Below are 18,323 nucleotides of genomic sequence, written 5' to 3'. Positions count from 1 at the left end.
TCCCAGGCAATTGCTGAACTGCTCAACTATTCTACCAACCCCACCTCCACCCCCTCCCCTTAACCCTCTCCTAAAGCATGCCTTGTTAATTTCTCTATAATGATACGCATTTTGGTGTGTGAGCGACTTGTGTGTGTGCTTGCGTGGGCCCAGCCATCGAGCCAGTTGCACGCAAATGGAAACACATTGTGAAGGAAAAATGACGGTAAATACTTTCAGAGTGCGAGGCCAATTCTGTGGGACTTGGAGGGGAACTGCCAAGCATTCACATGGCTGTGGCCTCCACAGTGGTGCAATGGATTCCGTCTCCTGCTCTTGCTTGTTGTTTGTCTTTAATGATGCTGCCTGGAGGATGTGGATTTTGACCTTTCGACCTTCAAACACCGTGTTACACATCAGATTGTGGGCTTTTGAATATTGATCACATCGTGAGGTGATATTGCTCTAATGTCTGTGAAGCGCCAAATTATTAATACGTCACCCCCCCCCCCCCCCCACCAATCTCTGCAAATTGTGTTATTAATCTGGTGGACTGCCAGGGGGAATTAGCCTAGGTGAACGGAGGGAAACCAGCCTGAGGGGAGACCTATACATTTGTGGTCTTTGGTTGAAAGCGCTGACGTACCGTCTCCTTCCAGGGGTTCCCCTCCCATGGCTCATGACAGATGCCTTTATTGTTACCCTCTTCCCAGGGAGGTCCACCCAGAAGGTCTTCCCCCAGCCTACACCATCATCCTGCTCTTCCGCCTGCTCCCTGACACGCCCACGGAAGCCTTTGATATCTGGCAGATCGCCGACCGCAACAACAACCCGGAGGTCGGGGTCACCGTTAACCGTGAGTCCTCAACCTCCCGCCCTCCGTCCCTCTATCCTCCCCTCCTCACACTCTGAAGATGGGGAAAACAGCTGTCGTCCACCACACAGCCACACATCTGCTATCTCTTAAGGCCTTGGAGTCCATCTATGGACCGTTCTTGCCACTACTGTGTGGACTAGACGCGGTATATCTGATATTAATTTGGTTGAATGATTGGATTATCCAAATAACCTGGAGGGGGGTCACTTTGTGAACAGAAGACACATATGCTCATACTACAGTAGAGCTTCTCGCGGCCAAACCCTCACATGGGTTTGATCCCTTCTCGCCATGGGCGTTGTGCGCACGCTACACTGTAAACGCTGGAATGGCGTTCATCAAAGGCTTCCCTCTCTGTGTTTCCAGCCTCCAGCAAAACCATCACCTTCTACAACAAGGACACCCGCGGGGAGATCCAGAAAACTGTGTTTAACGACCCCAAAGTCAAGGAAGTTTTCCACGGCAGCTTCCACAAGGTAACGTCCCTCGGTAGAAAACCACCCATCCAATACGGTGGTTGCCTTATCTCATGCTATGCTTTCGATCCTCAGTGAGTGGTGCTCCTTATGTTGTCATGGAGCATGTGAATGACTTATGGTATGGCCTCTCAGTGTCTCCACTGGCACATTACCTTTGGTCAAAGTACCTTTTCAAGCTAAAGGTACTACAGCCACCCGGCAGTGGCGGCGCCAAGGCCGTCGTTTAAAGAGATCCGGTTACCTTCACACACAAAGAAAACCAAAGACAAACGGCGCTATTCATCTCACACTGGTAGAGGCCCAGTGGAGTGTGAGGCTGTTTTACTCTTTCTATTTGGCATTACATGTTGTTGAGTTAGCAAGCCACGGGCCGTTACTGTGATAGATGGGCTGAAGAAGCCATTACTATGGGTACGGAGAGGTTAAAGAGAGGATCTAGTGACACTGGTGACCTCGGCACATTGCGCACAACTTTTACTGTTACTGTTAGCCTCAGTGAGTTCCCGCCGCTGGTGATTGGATGCTGTCTAGTGGAGGCTAACCCCAAACATCTCCTAATCAGTCTGCAGCAGTGGTCAGAGCCAAGTAGGATCAGCTTTTGTTTGGCCTCTGTAATGACTGAGCCCTTGGAGAACCTGCGTGTTGGCGAGGAAGGAGTGATTTAAATGATAATGTCTAGGGATTACTCTCTGGAGCCTTCCCTGGAGTGAAACATTCCAGGGAAGGCTACAGACGGTGTTTCCTTCATCTTATTGATTTTTGACCTCAGACACAAACAGACACAACATTAGCATTCACTCGAGAGGCTTAAAGCGCAAGGCCACTCCATTGGCTGGAAAATGAGACTTGAATATTGAACGGAGGTGTGTCAAACTGTCTAGCCATTGTTGTTGTTTTTTTTCGGAATTTGATTCATGTCAGTTCACATGAGGTTCTAATTTTTGAGCACCACAATACCAAAAGACTCCAGTTTAGAATACAATTCCTATGTATGCTACGTTATCATTAGTTGAATTTCAACAGGGATATCAAGTGTTTTCAAAGTGCGCACAAAAGACAAAACAATGGAAACTCACTTAGCTCAAACTCGAAAATGAATCAATGAATTGATCAACTAACCACTGTTTTGGCCCTAGTGCTGTGGGCAGAAAACAGGCACAGGTTAGTATAGGTATTTATTTTCCTCCTGCTTACCTGGAATGGCTTAAGAGGAGAGATATGTAAGCAAGAGCTTTCATATCCATACTTTGGTTTCTCCAAAGCATGTCCAACTGCATTTGATGTCCTTCCGAGAAGGAGCAATATGCCTCCAAATTTTAACAAACAATAGGTCCTACTCATTTCTCTTTTTTCTAAAGATCTAAGGTATCCTCAGTGAACCTCCTCTCTCTTGCACCTGAACGCAGTCTTCCAAATCCTGCTATTAAAGTCAATCAAATTTGATGAAAAAATAAATGTGAATATTGCTTTAATAATGCCGGTGGACTGACAGGGGATAATTGTGATGTAGCTTAGAAGCCCATAATAAACTTACAATGTGAATGAAATAGAATAGTTGAAAAACGTTGGGTCAGGGCTACTTGTCAACCGCCAAAATTATATTAACTGCTGTACTGTTTGTGTGTGCGTGTGTGTGTGTGCGTGCGTGCTTGCATGTTTCTCTGTGGCCCTGCTGGTGCCTGCTGTCTGAATGTACCCTGGGTGGCTAGCTTGTGGTAGCTGTAGCTGTTGTTCCATGTGCGAGCCCGTCTGCAGCGGTCTACCTACCTGCTTATTTGCTGGTCTGCTGAGTGAGTTCCGCCAGCCACTAGACCCGGCTGCTGCGCAACATGTTTTAAATGGATGTTTTTAAGTGGTTTCCCAACGCTCGGGCCATGAAAGCTAGACCCTGTGTGTGCTGAAACCGCGCTTGACCAAATAACAGTGTTGCTGTTCATTTCAGCCTGGATGAACGAGCAGTCAACGAGATTATAATGACCAAACATGTCGTTTTTGGAAGCAGACCCACAAGCATTAGGTGTTTATAGTGTATAGTTACTGACCGTTTCAGTAAACATAATACATCAGATGATTGAGCTGGCAGCAACCATGCCAGGAGGTTGGTAGAGGTTTAATAGTTTTGAAACACTTTCAGATTCCGTCACTTAAAGGGGGTTTAAAGTGCTGATAGGGTGTACTCTTACCTCACATAAAGGCAACCCTTATTTTGTTTTGTGCATTTTAACAATTTAGACGGTAGATTAATCAGAGAAGAAAGTCTTAAAGGTTGCTAATATACGTGCTGCAACATCATTTAGCCTCCGCGGTTTTCCACTGGGAGATCAACCATTTAGTCTCTTAGTTAAAGCGTACAGAACATCACAGTGTGCCTTATCTGGTAGCTTCTGCTACGGAAAAGCAATTTTGTAGCTCTAAGTCGCCAGTGGTGCTGATGTTGACTCTGCACTCTCAGATTTTTGCTTCAATAAGGAGTACAGGCTTTTTGTTGTTGCTAGTGATATTGAAAAGTGTGTAAAACTGTTCAGTAAGTTCAAACGCCAAACGGAGAGCCATGTCAATTTTGCCTTAATAAAGAAAGTACAGACGGGATCCGACTTTCCTTTCGGGGACTGGATTTGGGTTGGCCAGGGGACCAATAGAGGAAGAGGGGAAGTTGGACTGGATCGGCCTTATAGCCACAGCGCTTTAAAGACACTGGCTCTCAGGACCTTCATAAACCTCATGGAAAGGGTGCCAGGCGCTGTTCTGACTGCACTCTTTGTATTCTTCGGTTCTTCTCGGTGAAGACAGAATATCTTGTATGATGTATTCGGCTCAAGAATTATCTTTCATGTGACTGGGCCAAGTTGAGTTAATGACACAAGGAGCCACACCAGAAGCGGAGGAAACTCTATATAATGTGGCTCTAACCAAAGATAATGCTGGTGAGCATATGCTGCCCACCAGAAGATGCTCTTGGGAAAACAGTGTTGTCCTCCCAGATCAGACATGGGAACTTACGCACAAGAATAATTACCTGTGGGTTTTTCTTACAATCCCCAAACAGTTTCATTATATCCCCGTTTTTGCAATCAAATTCTCATCTATTTAATCAGAACTTGGTCTCAGTTGCATCTTGAAAGGAGACCCGAAACCGCTGGCCGGCTGGTCAATGGATGAATGCCTTAAAATACGATCTGACAGCTATCAAGGCCTGACCCAAAACGCTTTGAAATAGTACATCATATATAATGGAAACATTTGAGGCTTTGAGGGAAGAAATCATTACACAATTGTACATCCTATCTATTTCTATGTATCGACAGGACAAACATTTACAAATAATATTGTTGATGCAGGATAATATAGCTCAACATTCCTCTCAGAGTCAATGGTCCACCGTAAACCATGAACACTATTTTCCATGGACATTAAGTGCTGTAACTGGACATAATGTTTACGCTTTGGTCAGTGATGTGATCTGTAAGCAAACATTATCCGGATGCTAATGTTTCATGAAGAGTTGTTTTGGTATGCCAGTGCATGGTGGGGTAAGCAGCCACCTCTGCTGCTGTCACCACAGCAGCAGAGTCAGTTCTGTTGCCAGGGAGACCAACAGTCGTTTTGTGATTGATTGCCAAGAGCGAGGCCCCCAGTCTGTGGTGGGTATGGCTTTGTAGCGAGAAAAGGTTGCTTGCTTTTTCTGACAGAAAGAAGCTTGTCAGATGATTCAGGGAGGGAAAATGTGCAGCCGCGTAAGGAAAGTTTTTAAAGTGCTGCACTTTTGATGGCGCACCACAAATATGATTTCAAGATGTCGGCTATGGTTTCCTGGACAGGAACTCTCATGTTCTGGCCTCTTGTCATTTTTTAACGTAATTGTGGAATTACCACTCATATCTCCATCAGTATAATTACAAGTGGTGATTTCAGACAAAAATAAAAAGTCTGTTTTCTTCCCCACACTCACCAAAAGCCGTTCCTTAGATCTACCGTCACCCATATTTTTGTCACTTCTGCCACTGCAAGACCACATTTTCAACAGTGGTTCTGTTGGTTTTCTGGTATCTAGACGCCACATTTCCCATATGTAGTCCATCAGTGGAAGACAGTAAGTGAGGCTTTGCGTGTCAAGGAGAACTCCAAAATATATTGCAATGGCTTTTCTATTTGCTGTCAAGATTTTAGAAATCGTCTCCCCTTACACTTGTTGAGCCAGTCACCTAAATGATGAAAACCATCAGGGAAGAGTAAATAATACTGACAATGTTAACATATGCCATCATTATCTCTCGAAAGGTGTCCGCACGCATCTTCAGTACAGTCTTCTTTGAGTTCCATAAAACCATCATCTGCTCTCAAGGTTACCCCTGCCTCTTCCAAATTGCAATAGATGCCATGACTTAAAACAGTTTGTTCCCCAAAGCATCCATTGCCAAGCATCCATATTCTAGGCAAATTGGCAGTGGTGGGATATTGCAGGGATTACCATGTATTGTCCATTAACCCTCCACCACTACCACCACCTCCTCCTACTTCCCTTCCCTCTCTCACAGCTGCACATCAGCATCTCCCCCGAGAAGGTCAAGCTGAACGTGGACTGTCAGGAGGTGGCAGAGAAACCCATCAAGGCGGCCAATAACATCACCCTGGAGGGCTATGAAGTGCTCGGCAAGATGAGCAAGTCTGGGGCTGGGAAGAAGCAATCGGCAACAGTAAGTGTGTGTGCGTGTGTGTGTGCGTATGGTGTGTGCTCCTGTGTGGGGGCTGAAAACAATCCCAAAGAGTGCAACCCGATCTCAAAGTATAACGATATACAGAGCATTATGACAAATGGTATGTGTTCAACAAATCCATACCAAAGCCATCTTGCATGTTTACCCTTACCCTTTTGGGCTTTTAAAGAGAACCCGGGGTGGCATTTGTCTCAGGCGTGAGTACAAATGTTGATCAGCAACCCACAGTCTCTCTTCAAGAGATGAAAGGCTGCCTCCCTCCTCTCATCTCTCTGAGAGGTCCTCTTCTGTTCTTCCTCTTATTGGAAGCTAATGGAATGGAAGCTATTTGTGACACCTCTTCCTCTTTGTTGTGCAGTTCCAGCTCCAGATGTTTGATATTGTGTGCAGCCTGAGCTGGACGAGCCGAGACAAGTGCTGTGATCTGCCCGCCACGGTGAGATGCAGAGTCTGCTGGAGATTCCCTTTTTGTGTTTTTCATAACCATATCTCCTAATCCCCCCTGCAATACTGACAATAGCCTAGCATGCCCTGTGTTTTTAATAACTGTCAAAACCGTATCTTTACGTTTTGGAAAGCACACATTTTGGCCATATCTTTTTTTTGCACACATTGAATCCATTTGAGTGATTATTCCAGGATATTTTTAAATAATCAAACTAATGTATTGCTTTTGGGGTTTTTCAGTTGCAGTTCCCGAACCACAAAATTATTCCCCAACATAGGAACTATTCTCTGCTCTTACCCAAGCATTCATAACTTTTGGTGAAGTTATTTTTGGATGAGTATACATGATGGTGATTTGCAGAATTCATCAACCAAATACAGGGTAGAAAAGGGGTCTGCTAATTAAGCAGAACTACTCCATCGTTAACTTCTGCTACTGCATCTGAAGTGAATAGCACATTGTATGCTATATAATTACACTCATCTGACGGCTGCCAATATGCGGACCAGAACACATAGATACAATTGTGCCTGTTGATCACAGGGAGGAGAGTAAATCATTACCTTCATTTGCTATTTAATGTTAAATGCCGGAGAGAGTCTACAGAGTGTAGTTAGCTAATTTGTATTCATTTTTGTATAATTTCCATCCACTTGTATTGCCTTATGTATTTACTGCCTTTTATTATTACTTATCCCAGGGGGTCAATTCCAAAAATAAGTAGTAATGATAACTTTTTCTGCTTCCAGTTGCACTTCAGTTTAAGACCAATTGTTAAACTCCAGCAGCCACATAAACACACAGATACTATCTGCATTGTGCTCATTGAGTTTTTTCAACTTTTTAATACATCTTGTATAAACATATAGCTCTTACACATGGACATACAGTGTGTACTCTGCATGTTTTCCTACCTCCCCGTAGAGTTGCAAACCAGACTTGACCTCACCCATCAAAGTGGTTCTCAGCAGGGTACATTCATGACACTTCTGAGGCGTCTTCTACGTCTACATGAAGTTCTTGTTTATGACCTGTGTGTTTATGTGTGTGTTTGCGTGTGCGTGTGTGTGTGTGTGTGTGTGTGTGTGTGTGTGTGTGTGTGTTTCCCTGTCATCCTTCCGCTGCAGAGAGAAGAGGCCAAGTGTCCGGCCCTTCCCCACTCCTGCACATGTACCCAGGACAGCATCGGCCCCCAGGGACCCTCAGGCCCCTCGGTAAAGACATTATCACCCGCCCCTTCCCTCCACCAACTGTCACGTCCGATCCGACTCACTTCAACAACCCCCAACCCACCTCCCTTCCCCCGTCCCCCACCCAACACTTATGTCAGTCCTCTCCCCCTGAATTGTCAGTCTTTTTATGGGTTTGTTTTCTTTGGTGGTGCTGGAGGTAGATGATGAGGTTAATGATGATGATGATACCATACCTGTCTCCGTTTGTGATGGTCTGCCCAGACAAACAGAGCCACCGCCACTGCTGCAGCAGCAGCTACAGCAGAGCTGCTCCTGTTTTTAGTAGCCCTGCACGGCTGCTGCAGCACTTAAGCATTAAGAGCAGGGTGCATGGAGGAAGTCCCTGGTGTTGAGGATTAGGGACGGCGGTGGAGCGCCGCAGAGAGATGTGGGCGCCGGGGAGAAGTGTCAAGAGATAAATGCAAGTTGGGGCGGGGGGGGGGGGCTGGAGAAACACAGGGAGATTAAGAGAGTCGACGCGTGCAATAAGGCTGAGGTCGGGTTAGGAAGGCTGTCACTTTGTTCTGCTGGAAAGCCTCTGGAATCTGCACACTGCTGTTGCTCTACTTGTTGTGTTATGCTCCGTGGAGCTGACCCTGTTGTTGTTCTTTCTCTTTCCAGGGTAGCCCTGGTACCAAGGGGCCAAGAGGAGAGAGAGGAGACAGCGGCCCTGCTGTGAGTCAAGACGTCAAGTCGATCCTTGACGTATTTTTTGTTTTGAGAGCGTGCCCTCTGAACACTCTTGACATTATCATTTTTGGAATTCACTTTATTGTATGAATCAGTTGGATCCCACTTTGCATGACCATGCACGCCACATATGCAAACAATAACAAGAGTAACTTCAACCTCATTGTCCCGCTACGACCGAAGGACTGTAGGATTGATCCCAGTGTACATTACATCACCACAAACTATTTTCCTATATTGAACACATCTTTACATTCTTGATGAGAAGCTGTCGGTTTTAAGGCTGCAGGATGCACTTTTTCCACCCTTGCTCATTGTGTGTACCTAGGCTGTTCATAGTTGAATGTGAGTCCTTGCGGGGTGATGCAAAGCAGCAGTATACTATACCATAAATATACTCAGTCTCACGGTGTTCCTGGTCTGTGTCTCAGGGTGGATTCGGCCCCCGTGGTGAAGCAGGACCCGCCGGCTCCATGGGCCCACCAGGCCCACAAGGCCCCAACGGCCTCTCTCTACCTGGGGAACCCGTAAGTCACGTTGGCCCCTGAAAAGCTCAGAGAGCTGCACATAATATACTTCCCGCACAGTTGGATTCACCATAGGTCTGTGTCCCCGCTGGTCGTTGGAATGCAGGAATATGTATGTTGGGCTGCTGCCAGACTTATCTGATATGTGGTCCTACTTTCAAAGGAATTTTAAACTAAGATAGGGGGAGTCTCTCTCACCACTCACTTACCACATCTGTATTATGAAGGTTGTCTAATGAGTATCAGTGTGATTTAGAAGCACTTAATAATAAGCGCATTCCATTGCTCGAAAGTTGGACATCACTTTCTCCTCTCCTCTACACTCATTTTTCTACAGTATATTTTACATTCATTTGTTGAGAAGAAAAACTGGTTACACTTGACAATAAGGGTACATTAATTAGCCATTGAGAAGCACTAGTTGATATAGTATTTAAAACTAACAAACAGTCAAGTCATCGTTAACTACCAGTCTAGTAATCATTCACTAATGGTGTTCAGGTTAACTAAGATAATGGCGTTTAATGGGGTAAGGGTTAACTCTATACCTTACCCATTACTTAGGATTAGAGATGGTGTGGCAGTTCAACCGGAGTTGGTTTAGCTAACAAGAAAAAGATAACCCTAACCCTGAATTCCAATGCTTAATAATTAGCTAATGCGGCATTAACTAATGTTAATTAATAGTTAATTAATGCACCCTTATGGTAATGCATTAACCAAAAACAAACCAAGCGAGTTTCAAGTTGAGTTTCTGCTGGTCGTTCTCCGAAAGAACTTGCTTCACCTCTCCCTCATCGCTCATTCATCCAATCCTCTCCATCCTCTTCTCCTCCACAGGGTCGGCAAGGACCAAAGGGAGACTCCGGAGACCCAGGCCAGCCTGGCCGTCAAGTGAGTAAACGTCTCCCCGTCTTCCTCTCCTTCTCGTCCCTTTTTTCCACTTTCCAAACTAGCGTGGCTGCATTCAGCTGGAAAAGGAAGATTAACGGCGGGGAGGATCAGTACTGGAACCAGGAGTCAGTAGTCTGCTCGGCAAGGGTTGAAACCACCACTCCGAGTGGGAGGTCGAAGCCATGCCATCCCCTGGGGGGGGGGGGGGGGGGGGGGGGGGGGGGGGGTGGAGGGGGGGACCGGATGCTCCAAATCAACCCACTGATTGACACAGGATGGAAGCCCAGAGAAGACTATGGAACATTGAATCCCGGTACCAATGGGAAGCAAGGGATGGGAAAAAAAGAAAGAAAAAAAAACTCTGCAACTTCCATTCCTCCTACTGGGCTTCGACAAGGATTAAGATCTTTTAGCAGCATTTTGAAGAGTCGCAGCAGTTGCTCGATTTTCGTCTATTAGCGCAGATGTCGCCCTGAGCATTTTGGATGAACAGTGAAGAAGTCTGCGAAGAGTCGAGCTAATAAACTGGATTACCATAAGCTGGGGTTCATCAAGAGTCTTTACGGATATCCGGACCCCATCAGTTCCACCAAGGCCATCCTGTCTACATCATGTATTCAGGGAAGATACCAAGAGTTATTTTTTTCCAACTTCTTTTTTTAGCCCACATTAGAACGTTCTTTTTGGCCCTCACAGATCCCTATGACATCAGCAGGTCAGTGTTGACCGGGCTGGCGGGTTATGGTCCACTTTTGAAGTACCAGTGATTGAAGCCAAATCACACCGTTTACAACCATTGGTTGTCTTGGCCTCTGAATAAGGAAATGATGGCATGGGGAACCAGGAGTCATTCGATGAACATTAGAGAAGAATAACGTCATGTATTTCTCTTTCTATAACAGCAACTCAGTAATAACAAGTAATTACTTCACATTATTATGGAAGTCAATTGAAGAAATTCGAAAAGGAATACAACAAGCATGTTCATTAAAGCGAGAGTTGACACGGCCTCAGTCATTCGATTGAAGGCTTGCTATGGCAACCCATATTGAGGTAGGCATTGTAGTCAAACAGCAAAGAGGTTGCATCTGTCAAGCAGAGGGAATGCCAATGAGCCAAGTTCTCCTTCTGAAACAGAGACATTCCATCAAAAAGTGTTTAGATGTGCCATTCCTGCTCATTTGCACTCGATTAAGTGTGTTTCTTCTTTTTTTTCTCACAGGGTACTCCTGGGCCTTCTGGTCCCATGGGCCCCGTCGGACAAGCCGGAGGCCGGGTAAGAGCCAATCTGATATTATACCCGGGGTAGGAACTTTGAGGAGCTTTTTCTTTTATTTTCGGGAAAAGCACTCAAATGAATGGGACATTTTGATGAAACACATGTCGGAGCCCACTCTGCGCTGCGTGTTGAGATAACACGTAGCCGTCTCGCTACATCTTAACCCCAAGTAACCGCCAAGAGCCCGGGGACTCCCTGCTGTTGTGAAAACCCATGCAAGTCACTCACTATTCACAGAGCTTTTCACAGTGGAGATATTCAAACAAATCTGGGAGAAGTATAGGCTCGCTGGGCTGATGTATTGGTCAAACAAAGGGCTAACTGCCTCCCTACCCCATTGTGTGATTGTATGATATTATTTCTACTCAGGGACCACCAGGAAAGGAGGGATCATCTGGACCCAGAGGCCCCCAAGGGCCCATGGTGAGTGTGTATGTGCTTGTGTGTGCATGTGCATGTCTGTGTGTGTTGTTTTTGGATGTCTCGTTGTCTTGCACCCCTGTGAAGAGGTAAACACCATCCCCGGAGTGTTGTTTGTATTTGGTTATACTTTTAGACGATAACTCTCTCTCAGTGTGTCTCTGGAGACTCCTGTCACAACAAAAAAAGATACCCTGGTTCTGTCCCGCTGCCTCACTGTTATGAGAAGGAAACGTGCATCTGGTTTGCCTCTCTCTCTCTCTCTCTCTCTCGCTCTCTCTCCTTGTGGTTAATCAAGCAGCCATGCCAGCGTGCCAGTGTTGCGTTCACATGGAGCTCACGGTGGCTGCACTGCCCCCGGGCCCTTAACAGGCTTGCCATTCTGCTTCCTATCCACACTGCTGGCCCTGTTTCCACCTCCTCCTCCTCCTCCTCCTCATCCTCCTCCTCTGTCTCCTCACCCTCCACCATCTCCTCGCCCTCTTCATCTACCTTCTCCTCCTCATCCACCTCTTCACCCACCTCCTATTCCAACTCCTTCTTCACCTCTTCATCTCATTCCTCCTCCCCTTCCTTATCATTGTCCTCCTCCTCTACCTCTTCATCTTATTCCTCCTCTTCCTTATCATTCTCCTCCTCCTCCTCTAGCTCTTCATCCTATTCTTCCTTCCTTATCATTCTCCCCCTCCTCCTCTGCCTCTTCATCTTATTCCTCCTCTTCCTTATCATTCTCCTCCTCCTCCTCTACCTCTTCATCTTATTCCTCCTCTTCCTTATCATTCTCCTCCTCCTCCTTTACCTCTTCATCGTATTCCTCCCCTTCCATATTATTCTCCTCCTCCTCCTCTGCCTCTTCATCATATTCCTCCCCTTCCTTATCATTCTCCTCCTCCTCCTCTGCCTCTTCATCCTATTCCTCCCCTTCCTTATCATTCTCCTCCTCCTCCTCCTGTCCTCTTCATCCTCCTCCACCTCCCTCTGCTTCTTGTCCCGCTCCACTGCCTCCTTCTCTTCCTCCTCCCTAATGCCTCTTGGCACCACGTAGCGGTGGACCTCCCTAAAGCACGCGTTGAGGCACCCTCCCATCTCGACCTATAGCTTCTTAGAATCGTATCACTTAATTGGGACCAGCAGTCTAGAGCTGCTGCTGCTGTGGCTGGCTTCACCTCAGCCATGGCAGTGGGTGAATTATTAACTCTTTCTCCTTGTTATTGTTTTTTCTCCTGGCAGGGAAATCCTGGAAATCCAGGAGTGCAGGGAGTTTCAGGAAAGCCAGGAAAACAGGGAGACACAGGAAACCCAGTATGTACATCTATAGATTTGATTGGACAAGGACCTGGACTTATAATGAATGACATAAATTATTTCGGAAAGGCTTATAAGATAATGATGATGATGATGATGATGATGATGATGATGATGATGATGATGATGAGAACATTTATGAATGATTTAAAAAGGCTGTTAAATATAGTTTATTTGTTCATTTGATTTCTTCCTCAAATACATGCAAAATGAACATGTCTTTATACCATTTCTTCATCTCTCGTCTCTCTTCTATAGGGATCAGCTGGCATTAAAGGAGAAAAGGGAGACAGGGTATGTATCACGTTTGTCATTTCAAATCAAATTATATTCGAATGGCCCAGGGAGTGAACTGTATCATCTAAAAGTATTGTCCCTTCGCTGTGCCCTCTAGGGAGACTTTGCATCCCAAAACATGATGCGCTCCATCGCCAGACAAGTCTGTGAACAGCTTGTCAACAGTAAGTAAAGGGTCCAGTCATCAGTATCTGCACCTAGAATGTGCAAAAAGTCAATCTGAAAACATTGGATACAGACTGACCCCACTCACCTTGTGTGCGACTCTTTGCAGGCCAGATGAGCAGAATCAACCAGATGCTCAACCAGATCCCGTCCGGTTACCGTAGCAGCTCAGCCGGCCCACCTGGCCCTGCCGGCCCTCCTGGAAATGAGGGATCTCGCGGAGAGCCCGGACAGACAGGCCGGCCCGGATTCCCTGGAACTCCAGGTCTACCCGGAAACAACGGAGAACCAGGTCCAGTCCATATTTCTGCTGGGGAAATGTCTTGGGGAGGAACTGCTGCACCTGATGCTGCTGTGACTTCAATGGACAGAGTGCATGCTACCACTTGATTACCAAACATGATTATTTTAGTCCTAAGACCCTTTTTGATCAAGCATGGCTGAAGTATTTCATTGAATTGGGTGCTTCATGTTGTCGAGCTTCAGGCTAGGATGAACTCTCTTCTTGTTTTACAGTTGCTTTTGTCAATGGCTGCCTGTTAAATTTCAGCGTATTAGCCAATGGGTAATTTCGCTGAGCTTAGCCCTGGCTTAAGTCCGGCTAACAGGCCCATCTGTGACTGATCTCCATGTGTACGGCTGAACCATGCAGGTTTGGCAGGAGAGAAGGGAGAGAGAGGAAACCCAGGCACAGGCACCAGAGGACAAAGAGGAGGAAGCGGACCACCAGGTAAGACCTAGACCCTGTTCTTTCTCAGTCAGCTCCAGGGCTTAAAACACCTTCTCCATGGAGAGAGACAAGTGGCGCCAGGAGCCCAGTCTATTGGAGCGAGTTGATCTTTGTTCCCCAAATCATTCCCGAATTGAACGGCAGAAACGTTTGACTAACTCGCAGCGGTGACCCTCTGTGACACTGCGTATCCCTCGTAGACCAATTAAAAAGAATGGCTGAGGTTTACAACCAGCAAAGATTTACATACATGTGGCTCAATGCACCCGCTTTGGGCAGCTGGAGGACATAAATTACGTGGGGGGAACCTCAAAACGTATTCTGAGTCTTAGTTCTCCTTTTTCGAAGAATTTATGTGCAGTGAGTTTCTGTAACGGGTCCACACGCCATTAACACATGCTGGAGCGCTGGAAGATCTTCATCAACAGATGGTGGTACTCAGGACATAGCAACGACATTGTAAACACATCACCCGAGCTGTTAGGGATATTTATGTTGCTGTAAGACACTACCACATTGGCTTTTGTTGGTGCTGTATTACTAGAATTCTCTGAGAGTCTCTGGATATCGGTCTTGTCCGTCCGTGGATTTTCTCGCCAACCGTTCATCCCATCGACTTCACACTTGACCGGGGTATTGCCGAGGACCCGAGGAAGTGCCGTGTCGAGTGTGAGGTGGTTCGGATGAGGGGTTCTCAAAAGGGCTGCAAGCAGAAACACGGCAGCCAAGCAATCGGCCCGTGCCGAACATGCGCGTTTCGACTAGGTGCACGAGTTAATACTAAGTATGTCTTGTCGAATGAAGCCAAACAGCTCAGAGAACGGCCTATCCCAGTTGGGTGGGTGGATAAGTGCAACGCACCAGGAACCGGCTGATGGTCCCCTCTCTGGACGGGAGTGGAGCAGCACTGGGATCACTTCAGTGGTGATGAATGATGCGCCGTGTGTTGGCCTCCCATGTGCGTTTGAGTGCGAACGCCAAAGAAACCGAAAAAAAAGAGAGAGCGAATGGGATGGCTGCACAATGAGCTTTCTTTAGGGGCTCCCTACACAACACATGGGCTCACTTAGGGAGTTGGAGAGCGCGAGGGAGAGGGTGGGAGAGGGAGAGAAAGAGGGGGAAAAATTCCACAGAGGGTTTTCTTGCGTCTAGACAGACGAGGCCAGGGGCAACTCCACAGAACCAACTCCACAGACTACTTGTCTTTCACATTTTCTTTTTTTTGCGTCGTTCTTTTTTCTGGTCAAGCTTTTCCCTGGGGCCGTCTAAACATTTAAATTACAGCGCTGCAAAAACCAATGTTACCCATACCCTTTCCACTGGAGATTATCCCCCATGACGTCACTCTCTTTGCTTTTCAACCGCTCGGCATGAGAGGCTCCAACTTTATCTTTCCCTCCCCTTTACCCTAAACCCCCCTCTACTCACCATCTCCCTCCCCCCTCCCCCCTCCCCCAGGGCCCCCAGGGGAGTCCAGGACAGGACCCCCAGGGCCCAGCGGCGCGGCCGGGCCTCGCGGCCCTCCCGGTCGCCAGGGTGCCTCCGGAGTGAGGGGCCCGCCTGGCCCCCCTGGCTACTGCGACTCCTCCCAGTGTGTGGGGATCCCCTACAACGGACAAGGATACACAGGTACGGCCGGCAGCACCCTATAGGTGCCCCTGCATGGAACTGTTGTCAAACCAACCATGAAATGACGCATGCTAAGTAGAATTGCTTCTTTCGATTACTAAATGATGCTTTAGATAATGTACGGAGCACGGACTAGGGCGGTTCATGAGAATTGGAAGACGGATACAAATTTTGATTGGATGGCAAAGTGCTCTGTTCCGCTCCTGCATTATATAAAGCTGTGTTAGTGGCATGCGTAGTTTTGACTTACAAAGAATGAAAAAGACCTTGTTTCCACAGTCAACCACTCACTTCCTTTTCTGACCTATTTTCAGGTGCATAGTAAACTATCTAAGCCTCCCGCGCTGCTTTCACTTTGACGTCCTGTTTCCGAGACGCGCCACCGACACTCTCTAAAGAGGGGGGGCGTGTGAGGATAACAATTCACCACGGACACGATAACACGAAACCAAAAACAAAACCAACAACATAACAAAACAAACAAAACCGGTAGAAAAGGTCAAAGGAATGGACTGGCACTAACATCTCCTCACAGCGGCAGGCCACCGTGATGGCGCTGTGTATGCATCTTGAAAAAAAACAACCACACATGGTGCGCAGGAAAGGAATATCTCTCCGCAAAGGAAGGAGGCATGTACCCAAAAACCCAAACCAAAAGCGACCGTACCCAACACCTACTAACACCAAGGAGGTTAACAAACAGAGAAAAGTTTTGACGAGCAAATGCAGAGCAAATGACGACTGTAAATAAAACCGATTCTTGTTTTGTTCTGTTTGCCTTGTAAATGATTTATGAACCGAAAAAACGTTTGCCGTTTGAGAGATCATGTTAACATTGATGCTTGTGCCTTATAACCCCCACCTCTGCTTACTTAACTGCCAGCATAACCTCTGTTGAAGATGCCATCGGGGCCATTTTGTTCTGTTATTTCATCTGGTGCTCTGGTCAGGACTGTAGCATGTATCATTTGTACATTTAATCATCACATATTTTTTGTTTACTTCATGTGTATGTGTCTGTATGTTCTCCGAATACACGTTAAAAGTGAATGTGTGCTGCCCTGCCATTTCCATATCGATTTTAAGTTTTACATTTTTATTTTGTGGTTGTTTGTTTATTTTAAGCTTATTTTTACTTAAAGGTACGTCATTATGAGAATGCCCAAGAGGGTGTTATTATTATAGAGTGTCATCACATTTTGCAGTAGTTTCTTCTCAACGTTTCGTTAAATGCGTGTATTTATCATACCAGATTTGAAAGGAGCAAAGGACCTCTTTCTGAGTGTCACCTCCACAGAGTATCCAGCCGGACAGTAATTTGACAGTGGGCATTTTTGATAAAGTCCATAGCAAAGTGCAATACGATTAGGTCTGTGCATGTGAAGGTTGTACAATGAACGCTTTTTTTTCTTTTTCTGGGGATTATTGATTTGTTGATTGATTGTTTTTGGGCCAATCCAATTCATGCCTTTTTCCAGCCAACCACTACGAGCCTGAACCTGCGGTAGTGTCAATACCTGTGGAGCAGGACGAAGATTATGATTCAGAACTATCACCTGGAAACCAACGAAGAAAAAGGTCACTACCCAGGGACGTAGTATAGTCTCCATAACAGACACACACACACACGCACACAAACACATACATATGCACAAACAGATCTAAAAAAAAAGTGTTCTATTGAAGGAATAGCCCATAATTATTTCTGCAGTTTTATTCAGTCAAACGAAATGTACAGGTTACATAGCCTTGGCTTTATCACACATGTTTGTCAACGTGAGGAAGGTTAGATGAGTACAAAATAAGATGTTTTGATTTGCAAACCTGTGTGTTTGGTTTTACTTTAAGTGTCTCGCTTGTTATATAAGAGCATCAAATGTTCAATGGAGTCCAACATGTAATGCCCTATACTTAATGACCTAAAATAAATTAAGAATATGTTTGCTAATTTACAATTTAAAACTTGTCCGATGATGCGTATTAAGAACATTCAATATTTACATATTTTTTGTTTGTCAAAATCAGAAAGGTGTTTCTCTATGTTTTCTGTCCCCTTCAATCTTCATTTTAGTACACCCTACCATAAATTGTTAATTGTGGCTTTTTATAAGTCAATGTTTATCAGATTATTTCTTTTTTTGTTACCAAAGGTGGAATTGCATGTGTGTGTTGTATATTTAGTGAGGATAACCAAATCAGAATATAGTTGTAGTTTTTGCACCAATGCAGTTGTATTTGCTTGCAAGGCTATGGATATAGAATTGCTTTTCTCACATTTTTACTGCACATGTGTGAATTCCACAACCATATTTTCTTATTTATTTCTGAAACAGAAGAGGCATTTTTCAATAAAACTACTGAAAATGTAGAACAATCCTCATGTCATTTATTGACCATTTTCACTTGATTATTTTTTCTACCAAACATTTGGCAAATTACATATATGACTAAAGCATTGCCATTCAATTGATAATTACTGTAGGTTCTTATGATAAACCCTTTATGATTAAAGGGTTAAAGCATCATCATTTCTCACTTAAACACTAAGTGAGAGTACAAATTGAACCAAAGCCCTTTCATCTTGGTTGACTGACTCCCATACTTGCCAAGGCCCGGCTTCGAAAAACTTTACTGGTCTATTAAAACAATTCCCACCA

The 18,323-nt window shown here is 45.6% G+C and overlaps 1 protein-coding gene across 5 annotated transcripts in view; it reads left to right on the top strand.

Moving 5' to 3' along the window:
• col12a1a (collagen, type XII, alpha 1a) overlaps nt 1–18,034 on the top strand; it is a 63,031-nt gene extending 44,997 nt beyond the window's left edge. For 4 of the 5 annotated variants that reach the window (XM_079752457.1, XM_079752456.1, XM_079752455.1 and 1 more), the window contains 17 exons: nt 693–835; nt 1,223–1,332; nt 5,871–6,029; nt 6,409–6,486; nt 7,626–7,712; nt 8,352–8,405; nt 8,852–8,947; nt 9,788–9,841; nt 11,064–11,117; nt 11,490–11,543; nt 12,771–12,842; nt 13,104–13,139; nt 13,240–13,306; nt 13,417–13,599; nt 13,960–14,037; nt 15,496–15,666; nt 17,145–18,034. In XM_079752457.1, the coding sequence (XP_079608583.1) occupies nt 693–835; nt 1,223–1,332; nt 5,871–6,029; nt 6,409–6,486; nt 7,626–7,712; nt 8,352–8,405; nt 8,852–8,947; nt 9,788–9,841; nt 11,064–11,117; nt 11,490–11,543; nt 12,771–12,842; nt 13,104–13,139; nt 13,240–13,306; nt 13,417–13,599; nt 13,960–14,037; nt 15,496–15,666; nt 17,145–17,269 (1,621 nt within the window). In that variant the 3' untranslated portion in view covers nt 17,270–18,034. Of the gene's footprint in view, nt 1–692; nt 836–1,222; nt 1,333–5,870; nt 6,030–6,408; nt 6,487–7,625; nt 7,713–8,351; nt 8,406–8,851; nt 8,948–9,787; nt 9,842–11,063; nt 11,118–11,489; nt 11,544–12,770; nt 12,843–13,103; nt 13,140–13,239; nt 13,307–13,416; nt 13,600–13,959; nt 14,038–15,495; nt 15,667–15,980 lie in introns of all 5 variants that reach the window. The other variant, XM_079752458.1, reaches the window with a different exon arrangement.
• Nucleotides 18,035–18,323: the final 289 nt, after the last annotated feature.

The sequence above is a fragment of the Pollachius pollachius genome (assembly GCF_949987615.1).
Source record: "Pollachius pollachius genome assembly, chromosome: 15".
In the NCBI taxonomy this organism is placed as follows: domain Eukaryota; kingdom Metazoa; phylum Chordata; class Actinopteri; order Gadiformes; family Gadidae; genus Pollachius; species Pollachius pollachius.
Note: the sequence above shows the minus strand (reverse complement) of the source record. Positions and strands in the feature narration are given on the sequence as shown.